The sequence below is a fragment of the Xenopus laevis genome, chromosome 9_10L (assembly GCF_017654675.1).
Source record: "Xenopus laevis strain J_2021 chromosome 9_10L, Xenopus_laevis_v10.1, whole genome shotgun sequence".
Taxonomy (NCBI): Eukaryota; Metazoa; Chordata; class Amphibia; order Anura; family Pipidae; genus Xenopus; species Xenopus laevis.
In genome coordinates, this window is record NC_054387.1 from 122,275,622 (window position 1) to 122,292,532 (window position 16,911).

General features: G+C 41.1%; 1 protein-coding gene across 3 annotated transcripts in view; it reads right to left on the reverse strand.

Moving 5' to 3' along the window:
- pemt.L (phosphatidylethanolamine N-methyltransferase L homeolog) overlaps nucleotides 1–16,911 on the reverse strand; it is an 85,351-nt gene that overhangs the window by 35,402 nt on the left and 33,038 nt on the right. For all 3 annotated transcript variants that reach the window (XM_018234481.2, NM_001093863.2, XM_041575672.1), the window contains 1 exon segment: nucleotides 7,788–7,933. In XM_018234481.2, the coding sequence (XP_018089970.1) occupies nucleotides 7,788–7,933 (146 nt within the window).

Here is a 16,911-nt window from a genome sequence, read left to right on the forward strand (position 1 = left end):
TGTCTGTATATGAAAGCGGCAGAGAAGAGGGTTAAAAAAAAAAACCTTTATGGAACAATGAGCAGGATGAAAGCGGAGAGACACATCCAGCACTGCTGGGCTGATAATCAACTGACACAGTAACCTTGTTCTGCAGCCGAGACACTGCAAGCGTATGGCTAATTAGGAGGCTTTATGAATTTGATTGTGCCCGGTGTGTTTTTGTGTTGGAAGCTTTATTGTGTACATTCAACAAGTGGAAAGGCACATAGTCTGTTAACTCTGCTCCTTCCTCTTTGTTATAGACAGTGGCATAACTAGGTATTACTGGGCCCCCACAGCAAATTTATTTTAGGGCCCCCAAAATATCCAGAGGTTGTCCTGTTTTACCAATATATATTGAAAATGCTCATTAAGTAGGGCCTCATGGGGCCCCTAAACCTCCTGGGCCCCCCTGCAGCTGCAGGGTCTGCTTCCTCTGTAGTTACGCCCCAGGTTATAGATGAGCCATGCAACTCGAGGCAGCCATGTTTTACGGCCAAAATAGTCCAGACATGGCCAAGGTTTGGGGTAGGTTTAATCCTGTTTCAGCACAATAATGCCTCCATGCACAAAACCAGCTCCATACATGCGGGTTTGATGAGAAGGGAGTGAAAGACCTTGACTCACCTTAATAGACCATTTACCTTAACTGAACACTCATGGGATGAACTGGAACCCTGACTGAGACGTTGGACAGGCAGCTGTCCACATACTTTTGGCCAGTGTAAAGTCTTTCTAGAAAAGAATAGGCTCTTATAGGGGCAAAGCAGGCAGAACACATTTCATATTAATCCACTTGGTTTGAGGATTGAGACATTGGACAGGCAACTGTCCACATACTTTTGCCGGTGGAAAGTCTTTCTAGAAGAGCAGATGTTGATATTGGGGCAAGGCGGGCAGGACTAATTTCATATTTATCCACTCTGCTTGGCAAATGAAACGTTGGACAGGCAGGGGTCCACCTACTTTTGGACAGAGGAAAGACTTTCTAGAAGAGTAGATATTGTTATAGGGGCAAGGCAGGCAGGCCTAGTTTTTTTATATTAATCCACTTGGTTTGGGAATCAAGATGTTGGAGAGGCAGGTGTCCCCATACTTTTGGCCAGTGGAAAGTCTTTCTAGATAAGTACTGTAGAGGCAAACAACTAGGTATTACAACTAGATTATATACAATCCGAAACAAGGAGCTATCAAAATAGCCCAAGTACTGCCAATGGTTTGCCATTAGCAAATGGTCCTGCTCTAGAAGATAACTCAAGGAGAACATCTAGAACCATCTACCAAACTGCTACCACTTGATGCTTCTTGAATATTTTATGGAAATTTCTTGAGCGGCATCACCAACATTACACATCTTTATCATTGTGACACATGCTCATTGTCACAAAGACCTCTCCATCTAGCCACGGTAGCCAAACTTCTGGGCTAATTAGCCTGTTTTACACTTTAAATCATGATGGGATGCTAACTGCTTTATTGGTTGTTCAATACAGTAACCTGCAGAAGTCATCAGGAAGACCTGCCTGCAATTTTTACACACAACATTGCCTGCTACCAGCTGCCATATTGAAACATGGTGGAAAAAACGTCCTCCAATCAGATGGCTAAAAAAAATGTATTTTGAGGGACATAACCCAATTTTGCTTATGCTTTTTCCACTCAACACACTTTTCCACGAGCATATATTAATTCTAACATGTAAATGTGTAAGATTGGTACTAAACAGACAGCCAAGGCCATATTTTAGTGCAAAGGTGGCACCACTAGTAAGAACTCCATAACAGCAGCCAACAGAATGAGGTTAGGCAGTCTACGCAATGCCTTGCTCTGGTATATGTGCCAGTGCCCAAAATAACTGTCATTTGCCTGATCCCAAACTATCGTCACCCACATTCTTTGTTACATACAGCCCTACCGTTCCTTTCAGCTCTGACCTAGAAGCAGGAACAACAGTGCATTACATGTTAACCAGACAATGGCACTTTTCATTCTCACATAGGAGACAATTAGGAACAGACATCGACACAGAAACCTAAATTCTGCCCATGACTCACTGTTTGCAGCTGCAATATTTATTCTTTTCAGGGATAACGCAGCATTATTACTATTCTTTTTTTATTTCGTAACTTTTGATGGTATTGCTTAGGTCATGGACCAGCGAGCTTTGAACGGCCCATAATGATTTTGTATTCTTTCCAAAGGTTGACAGTTTCATTCATGTGTCAGAGCTTTGCAGGTCCATGATTGGGATTTAGAAATATCGTGGGGGCTTTGAGTATTGCGAGTCTGGGCAGCTGTTTGTGGGAAATGGTACAGCAACCCTGCATATTAAAACAAACACAACCTACCTGTGTCCCTAGGGCTTGAGTTACCCTTTAATAAATTTACTCATGTGGGTAGGAAAGGAGGCATTACGTTAAATGGCACCAAAACATTCATACAAGCGGTTTCACGACCACGCAGATCTAAACAAATTGCTTTTATGTTTGCTATATATTTCTGTTTCTCCCAAGGTAATGACTGCTTCTCTCCTCATGAAATGTCCTACCCTCAATAACAGGGATTTTGGGAAACAGGTATGACAATCTATTCTTCTATGACATCTTTAAAGAAGATCTTGATTGGTTACTTTCTGGTTGCACTGGGGTCAAAATGTCTGCAAGAGAAGCAAGTGCTTTAGGTAGCGGGGGACACAATAAACTTGATCTCTGCTACAAGATTACAGCTCCTTAATGTCTTCGGAACTCGTGGTGCATAGGTCAGGAACTTCTTGACCAGACTGTCCTGCAGTTTCCCAACCAAGCCTAAGGTTTAGATGAATAAGAGAACCTGAGACTATCCCACCACCTTTGATGATGGGATAGACTCCTGGAGAGTGTAGGGAATTACAAGTCTTAAGCAGAGCATGGGCCTTGTTAGACGTTTGACCTATGATCTCTCCCTGTAGGCAATATGTCGGCCCAAACACATGACTCCAGCGGGTTTTGGGCCAACAAGCTTATGAACAGTAGTTATCTAAAAGCCAGTTGGGTTGGTTTCCCCTGTTTGACATATCAGCACAGGTGTGCTCCTGGTGACTACATGGACTCTTGTTGGAGACTGAGGTCCCATCTGATGGGAGACCGGTCCCCTTACTGAAGCTTCTACTGCTGAGGTCTTTCAATCTGCCTTATGGGTTCTTCTTCAGGTTACTGTTTTATTTAACATGTCTGTAAAAACTTGACAAACAGCTGCTTATCATAGTAGGAGGCACAATGCCAGGGAAGCGCCTTTGAGTACTAACTAGGTGTCCATTTAATGAGATCAATTGAGCACTTTTAAATGCAAGCTTATTCAAGGCTAAATTACAGATAAAAGAGAAGTCTCCAGTGAGGGTCATCTTGCTCTTAACTAACATGGGGACCAGACATTCTGAAGTAGGAATCAATCGTGTCTAGGTGTTTATTATGCCTTCAGCTATGATGGCAAGAACAAAGAATGAAGCACACAGAACAAGTAGGTTTCTGATTGGATAATCCTCATGCATTAAGTGGGCCAAAGGACCAGGTGAGCCAGAGGATATGTTCTACTATACAAGAAGAGATACAATCATTCATCTTAGTCGCTTAAGCCATACTCCATAACAACTGCAAACACAGTACGCTGACTAACCATGAGCATGCCATGCCTTTAGTGTTCTGTTACAGGTACACCCCTACCATAAATATGTCAGTTACCTTGTCCTTAACTAACATGGGGACCAGACATTCTGAGGTAGGAATCAGTCATCTCTAGGTGTCCATTATGCCTTCAGCTCTCATTGTAAGAACAAATAATGGAGCAAGGAGCACACAGAACAAGCAGGATTCTAATTGGATGATCCTCATGAATTAAGTGGGTCATAGGACCTGATGAGCTGGAGGATGTTCTACTTTACAAGGAGACATATGCTCATTAATCTTAGTTACTTTAGCCCAGGGATCCCCAACCTTTTGAACCCGTGAGCAACATTTAGAAGTAAAAGGAGTTGAGGAGCAACACAAGCATGAAAAATGTTCGTGGGGTGCCAAACAAGTGCTGTGATTGGCCATTTGGTAGCCCTTATGAGGATTGTAAACCTACATTGAGACTCTGTTTGGCAGTATTCCTGTTTTTTATACAACCAAAACTTGCATCCAAGCCTGGAATTCAAAAATAAGCACCTACTTTGAGATCACTGGGAGCAACATCCAAGGGCTTGGAGAGCAACATGTTGCTCACGAGCTACTGGTTGGGGATCACTGCTTTAGCCGTATTCCGTAACAACCGCAAACACAGTAGGCTGACTAACCATGAGTTTCAGACCATGATTGGCTGGCAAATGCCTTAAGTTCTGTAACATGTACACAAATAATGGATACAGCAAACTGAAGTGTCACTTGACCAAAACACAAGCTCACATGGTGCCTCTGGGTTTCACTGAAGCATTTAAGGATAATTACAGCAGAGAACAAGCTCATTAAACAGAGCTAAATTGTATCACAGAGCTGGAAAGACCCAGTGGAAACCAGAACAGTTATATTAATGAGCAACACAGAGTGGCACCTTAGTAGTGGCCATTATATTCCAGATCTGACCAACTCCACCAAGGTCGGTAGATCTGATCTCCACACGTTCTCTAGCATGCATAATATGTTCCACTGCAGAGATCAGACTGAATTCTTGTGACGTGTAAACATAATGATTACACTTATTACCAATGCTGGTGCCAAGAATTATGGTGGCCGTACATGTAGAGATATTATTGTACAGCCCAAGGGCCACAGAATAAGATAAGGCTGGGAGGGGGGCACACTCGAATTAAAATTCTGAGGCGCCACTCTTTGACCCTGACCCCCACGGTGCCGCCATCTTGTTTTCAATTATCTAAGTAACCCTTGCTCCCAACTGGGCTAGTATATGTGCAATATAGTAAACTTGGCAAACTTTAAGACATAGTTGGCACAAAATATCGACACCTCCCCAGTGGTCTGACGTTGACTTCTCCTTTAAGGGCTTAAAGGGATACTGTTTTCAGAACACGGAGTTTACTATAGCCTCAAAATGTCATATTGGGTAAAACAGTGACGTTCTTTTTAAAAAAGCGTTTGTAATTGCAATATGGCAGGGATTTAAGACGTAAAACAAGACAAAACAGACTTTCAAAAGGTCTTTCAAGTCTCTATTACTCTTTTTTTTCAACATGCTTCCAGTAGAATACTTATCGTGAGAATTTAAATTCTGATGATAATTGCACTGGTTTCTGTGCTGCCATGTAGTAATTATCTGTATTAATTACTAATCAGCCTTATATTGTGACATTTCTATTCTATGTGTACTGTATATTGTGAGTGGGTCCCTAAGCTCAGTAAGTGACAGAAGCACAGAGCATGTGCAGTGAATCAGCAGAAGATGGGGAGCTACTGGGGCATCTTTGAAGACACAGATCTTCCCTGTTAAAGGGCTGCGGTTGCCTTGGGCTAATATACAGAAGCCTAAAATATAATTTACAGCATTTCTAGCTACTTCTTTAGTTAGGCTTTCTCTTTTAAGTCCCATGGTGCCGCCTGCTCATGCATCCGTGCCACCAAACACAGCAAGATATCAATCTTATGACAACAATATGGGGAATGTGAGAGGAAGAAGGAGAGGAAAAGAGCTTAAAACTGGCCATGAAAAGGATACTTTCTGCAGCCCTTGACCTGAAAGGAGCCATGTATCTAGGCCAGAGTGGCCAAAGGCAGCCGCCTCATGTTCAGCTGTCAGCCAAGTGACTCACGATAAAACAAGAGCACAGATAGAAAATATCCATTCAAGTGTATCTTCACGTCGATGAGATGGCAGGCAAGCTATTGATTTGCACCGCAGGCTGAGTTACACCTGCCAGTTATGACGACAGACTCTCCATTAGCTTAATTAGCACCTTGCTGATAAGAATTAACGTTGCCTCTCTATGCACACACACACACACACTGAATTTAAGGGCCTAGCGATGGAGAAGGGCTTGAGGATAAGGGGGGGGGTGAACTAAATAGAGGCTGCAAGAAGAATGTCACATAGCGCTCATCTTCATAAGGTTGCACAGGGTGCCAAGTGCTATATGTTTGGCCATGTACCGAGGACCAACAGACCTTCAATGAACACAGTCCTACCTACATTCAGCAGAGCTGTATTCATGGGGGGCAGGCTGGAGGTGACACATGAGCATCCCCCTTGGAAACCCCCTAGCTTGTGTGTCATCTAGAAGTTAGGGTGTTCTACAAAGCCCTGTCCTTACTGCTTGCCTTTGGCAGGTGTTGAGACAGGAAGGTCTAACAACACAAAGCCATAGGTTCATAAATAGTATCCAATAAAGATATAAGGAATGCAATATTTTGGTATGAAGACCAGAAGGGTTAGCAATCTGGGTTCTCCAGACCACATCTCCCAGACCCACAACAACAACAGAAATAGGGAAGAGGATAAAGAAATGAAGTTTTCGCTAAAATGAAGGACCTCTAGTTAATGGTACCAGCAAGGGAAGGGCTCCAGGGTAGGAATAAAATGCACCAACAGCAGTGCTGCACATGAATCATCTCTTGGCTGTGGTAGGTTCCACCTGTATTGCGTTTACTTAAATAAAAACCAAATTCTTCTCCATACGACATACTTGGGAAGTGAATGTGCTCATCAGTTTAAGAGGTTAAAGCAATTGCATCAACGTGAATGGCAGCAGCCCTGTGGAATACTGCAGTTTTCTCTTTCTCCCTCTTCCATGGTTTGATCATATTCTGTATTATTCAGTTTCTGTCTTGTGAATAATTGAAGTGTTTCCTGTAACCCAGGGCAACCGCCCAGCAGTTGCCATTTGCTGGTCTGAGGCAGTCCGAGTGACAAACCAACAGCCATGTCTGGGTAAAAGCCGAAATCCTATTTGTACACAGGTAGCTTTAATCTCTACATACAGAGAGCAACAGAGTGCGGGAATAGAGATTTTAAGGAAAATATCTCCCCCCCGCCATTGAAAACAAGTAAAAAACTGTTTATCAAATATCAATTTATCAAATAACCAGTAAAAACCAATCAGCAGGTAGCTTTTACAAGTATAAAGCAGGTAACAATAAGACCAAACATCTGCTTTTGGTTGCAATTGATTAGGGTGCTAATATTTAATATGCTTTAATAATACCATTGCCAATAAGAAACATATTAAATGGCCAAAATATCAAAACACGGTCTTAAAACAACAGGAATCAAAAAATTGCGAGTTCTCCAAAAATAATGACCAAATAAAATTGCAAATTCAATCCATTTATTGGGACATACAGAAAAAGGCCTTTTTCTGTATGTCCCAATAAATGGATTGAAATTTTAATTTTATTTGGTCATTATTTTTGGAGAAATAACTCACCATTTTTTGATTTCTGCTATGTATTATGCACCCATGGACTGGGGTGAACTGTGAGTATATCTCCTCTCCTTCATTATACATAGATTTATAGTGGTGCTATCATGGGCTAATTGCATCATCTTTTGTTTATTTAAAACAACAGGGTCCAGGGGTTAACCTACTGTTCTGGTGGGTGCACAGAGAAAAACCTGGAATACATGTGATTTAAGGTGGGTGGTAAGTTAGAATTCAGGCAGGAACCCTACTGTACTGTGACATCATCTGCTCATGGGTTGATGTCATAGTATTACCCAGTCTCATCGGTAATATCATTGGGATCGGTCAACTTGTGTATGAATCCACTACAAAGCGTTGCCCTTGTGTATATGCAATTACTTACCCAAATAGGTTCCGACAAAACCCAGTGCCAGGAAACTGGAAACCACCAGCACTCCGCCTGCGCCAATCAACATCCAGCTCAGGTAATAAACGCCAGTGTTCTCCAGCGCCCCTAGATGGGACTGATTCTTCATGGCTTCTGTAAAACTGTAAGACAAGAATCGTGAGAAACACAGCAAGGCAAAAAGGATGGCCAAGATGAAGTACTCCTTAATTCACAAAGTAATATCTTTCTATCTATCTTGCCTCCTTGGTTCCACTGAAATCAAAGCTTAAAACAACATTGTATGAAGACATTCTGAACAATTCCATGCTCCCTTTCTCATGCTCAGTTTGGGGATTTCAGCTGAATGATGTCGCCATGCACAAAGCCAGGTCCATACAGAATGGGTTTTTTGAGATGGAAGTGGTAGAACCTGACTGGCCTGACCTCACACCAACTTAAAGGAAAACTATACCCCCCAAACAATGTAGGTCTCTATTAAAAGATACTGAGTAAAACAGCTCATGTGTAAAACCCTGCTCCATGTAAATGAACCATTATCATAATAATATACTTTTTTAGTAGTATGTGCCATTGGGTAATCATAAATAGAAAATTGCCATTTTAAAAAATAAGGGCCGCCCCCTGAGATTGTAAGATTCACTGTGCACACATACAAACCACATGTAATGTCACATGAGCCAATTAACAGACAGAGTTGCGTCTTTTGCTTCCTCACTTCTTCCTGTTACAGTTAGTGTTGTAGTATTTCTGGTCAGGTGATCTCTGAGGCAGCACAGATAGAGTCACGAAATGGTGGCTCAAGCCAAGAGATGTAAAAGGGCAATATTTATGTAAATATAAATTCCAGTTTGGTAAGATTCTTTAATATGTCATTCAATTTGATATAAACTATCTGTTGCTTAAGTATTCATTTTTGGGGTATAGTTTTCCTTTAAAGGAGAAGAAAAGCTACGGAGGCAGTTTATTGCCAATAGATTAGCCACAATAGTGCAAGCTATAAGACTATATTTATTCGGCAGAATGCTTTACCATACCCGAGTTAACAGCTCTAGAAGCTCTGTTTGTTTAGGATAGCAGATGCCATATTAGCTTGGTGTGACATCACTTCCCGCCTGAGTCCCCCCCTGCTCACTCATAGCTCTGGGCTCAGATTACAGCAGGGAGGGGGAGAGGAGCAAACTGAGCATGCTCAAGCCCTAGCCCTGGAGGTTTAAGCTGAAAACAGGAAGTCTGATACAGAAGCCCATGAGTACACAATAGAAGGAAAGAAATGCTGTGTTTCTTTTGACAGAGGACTCAGAGCAGCATTAATTTGAGGTTTACTGGTGTATTTATATAGACCTTTCTGATAAAGCTTACTTAATTTTAGCCTTTCCTTCTCCTTTAAGCCCTGTGTGATGAACTGGATATCAAACTGTAAGCCAGGCCTGATCCCCAACATCAGTGCACAACCGCTTATGTCTGATAGAAAGCAAATACAAAGACAATGTTCCACCATCTAGTGGAAGTCTTGCCAGGCGAGTACGGGCTGTTATAGCATGAACTTCATATCAATCCCCTTGGTTTGGGAATAAGATGTAAGACAGACAGGTGCCCCCATACTTTTGGATATAAAGTGTATATTAGAAAGGTGCTTAGAATCATGTTGACAGAGGGGCCATTTTTGGAGGATCGGGACCAAATCCTGCAACTGGTTTGTTACTTTGAAATCAAACAAGCTGAAAACAAGTCATGCCATGAGTGAAAACAGAACAGAAGCAACAACATTCTTAATCCATGAACATATATACTATATTTTCTCTCTGCAACCTAGTCACTTCCCCAACTGCCAGCTTCTGACAGGAAGCAAACATGGCCGATTCCCACTGAGAACAACCCTCTACTCTTTCTCCATGTCAACAGGGGAAGCTTGAGATACCGCAGCTCACTTGGTAAATGTCAGCTAAGCTAGCAGCACCTGTATGAATTTTATATTAGAAAGGTGCCTAGAATGTTGACAGAAGGGCCATTTTTGGAGGATCGGGAACAAATCCTGCAACCGGTTTGTTACTTTGAAATCAAACAAGCTGAAAACAAGTCAAGCCATGAGTGAAAACAGAACGGAAGCAACGACATTCTTAATCCATGAACATATATACTACATTTTCTCTCTGCAACCTAGTCACTTCACCAACTGCCAGCTTCGGACAGGAAGCAAACATGGCTGATTCCCACTGAGAACAACCCTCTACTCTTTCTCCATGTCAACAGGGGAAGCTTGAGATACCGCAGCTCACTTGGGAGATGTCAGCTAAGCCAGACCAAGCACCGAATGTAACAGTGTTTGCATTTGTCCACTGTTTATCTTGGGATCAAACGCAAGTTGGTTCTTGACGTAAGAAAGTCTGGGAACTGGAAGAGTGGAGCATTAATGGGCCTATTGAGCGAGGGTGTATTTTCTTCCTCAAGTTCCCCATGAAAAAGTCAGTTTTTCTGCTTTTAAATGGGTGGAAAGTGAAATGGAACACTGGTGTTTTTGTTTAAGTCTGTGCTGTGGTGGATATTGGAGTATCTTTCCAGCTTGTTTCAAGCTTTGCCGTTATAAAGTTCATGTAATGTTTATACACACCCTTGCCTGGCATTCCCATAAAGTCCCAGCACTGGAAAGTCTCCAGGTGGCCATTCAGGCTGGCTGAGAAGTCAGGATTTCCAGTAGGTTTAGTGCAATGGAGAGACCTGGGCCGGATATTGGTGTCACGCTGGACAGATGAGAAGGACACACTGACATTCGTTACTGGAAATGTATTGCAAAAGCCAAGACTCCAGAGTCTAAGGAAATGATGCCGGGGGGCAAAGATGAAAAGTGTGACCTTTACATTTACACTGAGGGCAAAATATACTGATAGTGTCGATGTCCTGCTTCTCCTGCATAGGAATTCATACGATATACACAACTGCTGTAACTTAAAGGAAAGCTATACCCCCCGAACAATGTAGGTCTCTATAAAAAGATATTGCATAAACAGCTCATACGTAAAACCCTGCTTCATGTAAATAAACCATGATCATAATAATATACTTTTTTAGTAGTATGTGCCATTGGGTAATCATAAATAGAAAATTGCCATTTAAAAAAATAAGGGCCGCCCCCTGGGATCGTAGGATTCACGGTGCACACAAACAAACCATACATGTTAGATGACATGAGCCAATTAACAGACAGAGTTCTGTCTTTTTCTTCCACACTTCTTCCTGTTACAGTCAGTTGGTCAGGTGATCTCTGAGGCAGCACACAGACCATCACAAAATGGGGGTTCAAGACTAGAAATGTAAAAGGGCAACATTTACTTAAAGGGATACTGTCATGGGAAAAAAAAACTCTTCAAAATGAATCAGTTAATAGTGCTGCTCCTGCAGAATTCTGCACTGAAATCCATTTCTCAATGGATTCTCAATAGTAAAAACCCATGTCCCACTGAGACACATTCAGTTACATTGAGAAGGAAAAAAAGCAGCCTGCCAGAAAGCATTTCTCTCCTAAAGTGCAGGCACAAGTCACATGACTGGGGGCAACTGGGAAATGACAAAATGTCTAGCCCCATGTCAGATTTCAAAATTGAATATAAAAGAATCTGTTTGTTCTTTTGAGAAATGGATTTCAGTGCAGAATTCTGCTGGAGCAGCACCATTAACTGATGCATTTTGAAAAAAACATGTTTTCCGATGACAGGATCCCTTTAAATATATATATGCCAGTTTGGTAAGATTCTTTAATATGCCACTTAATTTGATATAAACTGTATTCATTTTGGGGGTGTAGTTTTCCTTTAAGGATATTACCACCAGTAACCCCTCTTTATGTAGGGACCCTTATGGCAAAGGCACCCAACAGGGCTGTACTGAACTTTCCCACTTTATACAGGTGCTCTTATTGGAAATGCACCGTGCAGGGCTGTGCTGAAAACTCTGCAGCTCACGGCATCAATATTCCTCTTTTATATAGTTATTATTATGGCAAATGCCACGTGCAGTACTGTGCTCAACACTCTGCAGCCCTTCCTTAGGGGTATCCCAGCATCCTCAGCCATTCCGAGGTGGAAACTATAGGCTGCTTTTAAGAAGACTTGGGCCAGGTGCAATTTCACACCCCTTAGAGCTGTAGAAGGGCAATGATAAGGCCCTATTCCTTTATGCATTACTTTCATCTATGCAACAATGAGCTGCCATGGGCTCATTATGACTGTACCCTGCTGCAGCCAAAACCTCTATTTATTTTCCCCAATTTCTTTTTCCCTAATCTGTGGCTCTTCCACTGCTGTGAGCAAACATGAGCCATGTCTCACCAAGGATTCTAGGATCTGTAGCTATATCTGGAAGGCCTTATACAGGTATGGGATCTATTACGCAGAATGCTCCGGGACCTGGGGTTTTCCAGTTAAGGAATCTTTCCATAACCTCGATAAAACCGAGCAAAACCCTGAATCTCTCACATTTTTCAGGCTTTTTCCTGAATTGCTTTACTTTTTCAGGCTAATTTCTCGAATCGTTGAATTTTTCGAGTTCTTGCCAAAAAAACCCCCAAAAAATAAAGTCGCATTTTCAGGCTAAACCCAGAGCAGACCACGAAAACGTCAAATTGAGATAGATGCCTCTCCCATTGACTTATACAGGACCTTGACATGTCTAAGATGACTGATTTTTGGATTCTGGCTCTAAAAAATTCTAGTTTTCTAGTAAAAAAAAAAAAAACCCCCACAAATTTTAAAATTCTAATTTTAACAAAAAAAGTGTACTTAAAAGTAATTTAAATATTAAATACACCCAATAGGATTGTTTTGCCTCTAATAAGGATTAATGACATCAAGTACAAGGGACTGTTTTATTATAACAGAGAAAGAAAATCCATTTTAAAAATCAGCTTATAATGGAGTCTATGGGACATGGTCTTCCCATAATTCGCATTTTGGATAATGGGTTTTTGGATAAGGGATCCCACACCTGCATTAGCCACTCCTCTGTACTCCTCTGTAATTTAGCTATTCATTCTGACTAAGAGAGGCAGCTGTCACCTATGCCAGTGTCTGACTGCCAGTGATGAAATAGTGAAGAAGAGGAGGGTGCAGCGCCTCCCACTGGATTCTGCAGACACAACACATCTGAGTCGCCTCTTATCTGCTCCAGGGCTGCATTGTTTGTTCTTTTGCATGAAAGCACTTTGCATATGCAGGTATTGCTTCTTAACCCGGCCCATCCAGGGAAAAAATGGGTGCCCAAACAAAAATTGCTGTTCATCAGACTACTGCAAGTTTAAAAAAAAAAAAAAAAAGCAGAGATCTGATTGGTTGCTGTGTGTAACTGCACTGATGCAGTTTAGCACCTGTGTTATTAAATCAGTCTGAAGGGAATAGTCAGTCTAGCACTGATATCATATTGAAACAAGGCCATGAATATAGTCAGTTATATTTAAATATATTTTTATTAGACTAATTATGGGCAGATTTATTAAGTGTCGAATTGAAAATTCTAAAATTTTTATGGTCAAAACTCTCAAGTTCTAATTGTCGATTTTTCATTCGAATTTGATTTTCAAGATTTATAACACTCTGGCCCTTTAAAAACTCGACTTTTCGACACCTAAAACCTGCTGCGTTCATGTAAACGTCAATGGGAGAGGTCCAGGGACCAATTTGGACATATAACTAGCCTTTCATACATTTGAGTTTTTTTCAGAGAAAAAACTTGAATCGAGTTTAGTCGAATTCGATTCAAATTTTTGATATTTGATTTTTTTATTAAATAACCCTCCAATTAAAATTTTAATAAATGAACCTCCCCAAGTTAAAGTTCACCTTTAAATTAACTTTTAGTATGACTTGGTCTTCATTTTTTATTTGTGGTTTTGAGTTAATTAGCTTTTTATTCAGCAGCTCTCCAGTTTGCAATTTCAGCAATCTGGTTGCCAGGGTCCACATTACCCTAGAAACCAAGCACTGATTTGAATAAGAGACTGGAATATGAATAGGAGAGGCCTGAATAGAAAGAGTAATAAAAAGTAGCAATAACAATAAATGTGTAGCCTTACAGAGTATTTGTTTTTAAGATGGGGTCAGTGACCTTCAGAAGAAGGCAGCAAATAATTTAAAAACTATAAATTAGAAAAAATTAATGCCAATTCAAAAGTTTATTAGAATTGGTCATTCTGGTGTCTCTGGTGTTTGAGTCTGGCAGCTCAGTAATTCAGGTGCAGATTCTGAACTGTTACAGTTTTACGACATTTAGTTGATCCATTTCTCAGCAGCATCTCTGGAGTATTAACAACTATTGTATCAATTCTAACGGCTGCCTGTAATGAAACTCAGAGATTCTGCTCTAGAGTCCTGCAGTGGGAGGAGGACCCGCAGGTTACCCACAAAAAAAGTGAGCACCCTGCAAGATTTTCAGGTGCTGGTATAGATGCGGGTCTGCAGTTGCAGATAAGGCAGTTGTGGGTCCGGGTCGGGTAGCGGATCAAATTGGGTAAATTTGCAGGTTGCGGTTTGGGTCGGGTGGCGAATATGGCAGTTGCGGGTCCGGTAGTGGATCAAATTGGGTAAATATGCAGGTTGCGGTTCGGGTCGGGTGGCGAATATGGCAGTTGCGGGTCCGGTAGTGGATCAAATTGGGAAAATATGCAGGTTGTGGTTCGGGTGGCGAATAAGGCAGTTGCGGGTCCGGGTAGCGAATCAAATTGGGTAAATATGCAGGTTGCAGTTCGGGTCGCTGGCTGAGGGTTCGGGTCGTAGAAATTGGTTCCGCGCCAGACTCTATGCTGCTCAGCAGGTACAAAGAAAAGAAATGTATGAACTAAATGTATCAATTTAGAACAGTTGACAGGGTCGACGACCCCCCCTCCCGGAGCTGCTTTAGAAGGTGAAAAATGACACTTTACACTTCAATATTAGAAAATCGTTGACAAATATAAAATAGAATTGGAAAAAGTCATTATTTCTGGTGATCTATCTGAAACCAACTACTGTAGTTATTTGAAGGTGAACAACCCCTTTATGGAAATATCCCTTATGCAGAAACCCCAAGTCCTGAGCATCCTGGATAACAGGTCTCATACCTGTAGCACCAAAGTGTCGCACAGTGTGTTACAGAAAGCTTGCAATCTAAGGCCCATATCATATCTGATTCACATTCAAAGTCATAACAGCTTCTGGTGTCGGGCAGCAGTTAAGTTCTAAATAAAGCGCCACAGACTTGCCAACTTACATAACAGAGGCATATGCTTCTATAGCTCCGCCCCTTTGCTGCTTTTTTTTTGGGACCCTTTCTGATGAGAGTCCCTGTCATCCCAGCAAGCCTCGTGCTCCACATAAACGCTTATGTAAGATTCTTCCCGTAAAAGGAGGGCAAGTGTAACAATGTAAGTCTCACAGAAAATGTATTTACTATGCCCGGTGGGACTTTGCTCCTCTGTACTGTCTGCTGTGTTTTATACGAGGGGCGACAAAGAAAACACATTAACCAAAAGGCCGTCTCCCATAGACTCCATTTTACCCAAAAAATCCAAATTAAAAAAAAATATGATTTCCCTGTAATAATAAAAGAGTAGCTTGTACTTGATCCCAACTAAGATATAATTAATCCTTGTTGAAAGCAAAACCAGCCTATTGGGTTTATTTATTGTTTACATGATTTTCTAGTAGACTTAGGGGCAGATTTATTAAAGGTCGAGGTGAATTGTCGATTGAAAAAAATTCGAATTTTGAGCTATTTTTTGTGTACATCGACTAGGGAATAGGCCAAATTCTATTTGAATTTGAAAAAAACGAGAATATCGAAATTTATCATGTACTGTCTCTTTAAAAATTCAACTTCGACCATTTGCCACCTAAAAAATGCCGAATTGCTATTTTAGCCTATGGGGGACCTCGTAGAGCCTATTTGGAGTCAATTGGTGGACTTTGAAAAATCTAAGTTTTTTTTGGGAAAAACTTCGAATCAAATTCGATCGAATGCGATATTCCTTCGATTCGTACGATTCGAATACAGTCCAATACGGACCTATTCGATCGAAAACGGACTTCGACTTAATTTCGGTTGGTCTTTTTGAATTCGAATTTCGAAGTTATTTCAATTCGAAATTCGAGCCTGTAACTGCAAACTGGAGAGCTGCTGAATAAAAAACTAAATAACTCAAAAACTACAAATAATAAAAAATGAAAACCAATTGTAAATTTTCTCAGAATATCACTCTCTACGGCAGGGATCCCCAAACGTTTGAATCTGTGAGCCATACCTCCCAACTGTCCCGTTTTTAGAGGGACAGTCCCTTTTTTGACAGCTCAACCTGCAGTCCCTCATTTGTACTGGAAAGTCCCGTTTTTCTCTGCACTGAACAGCCAGAAAAAGAAACAAAGTTTCTACCTTAATTGGCTTTTGGCAGAGAGTCCTGAACAGCCACAAAAGTAGATAGGATACATTTGTAACAATTCAAATGTATCTAGATAAGCAAATAAGTAATTGTAACAATATACGATAACAGGTCCCTTAGGAAAAGTGAGACTCACAGCTTTAAAGGGCAATTCACCTTCATTAGCAAAACTGGAATACCTGAAAAATACACAGAAATGTGTTCAAACTTTTATAACCTGCGAAATTTTGTAAAATTAACATGGTAATTAGGGGGTGTGGCCACAAAAATGGGTGTGGTAAAAAAATTGCCATGCTACGCACAGGAACTTTTTTGTCCCTCTTTTTGTTTCCAAAATGTTGGGAGGTACAGTGAGCAACATTCAGAAGTAAAAGGAGTTGGTGGGCAACATTAGCATGAAAAATGTTCTTGGGGTGAAAAATAAGGGCTGTGATTGGCTGTTTGGTAGCCCCTATGTGGATTGTCACTCTATATTGAGGCTCAGTTTGGCAGTACACCTGGTTTTTATACAACTAAAAGCCTGGAATTCAAAAATAATCTCCTGCTTTGAGGCCACTGGGAGCAACATCCAAGGGTTTGGAGAGCAACATTCTAACGAGCTACTGGTTGGGGATCACTATTCTACAGCATGCTAAAAGTTAATGTAAAGGTGAACAACCCCTATTAATTTAAACCATGTCTCAACCTACCTGAAATACTGATTATTTATTTGGGGAGTTA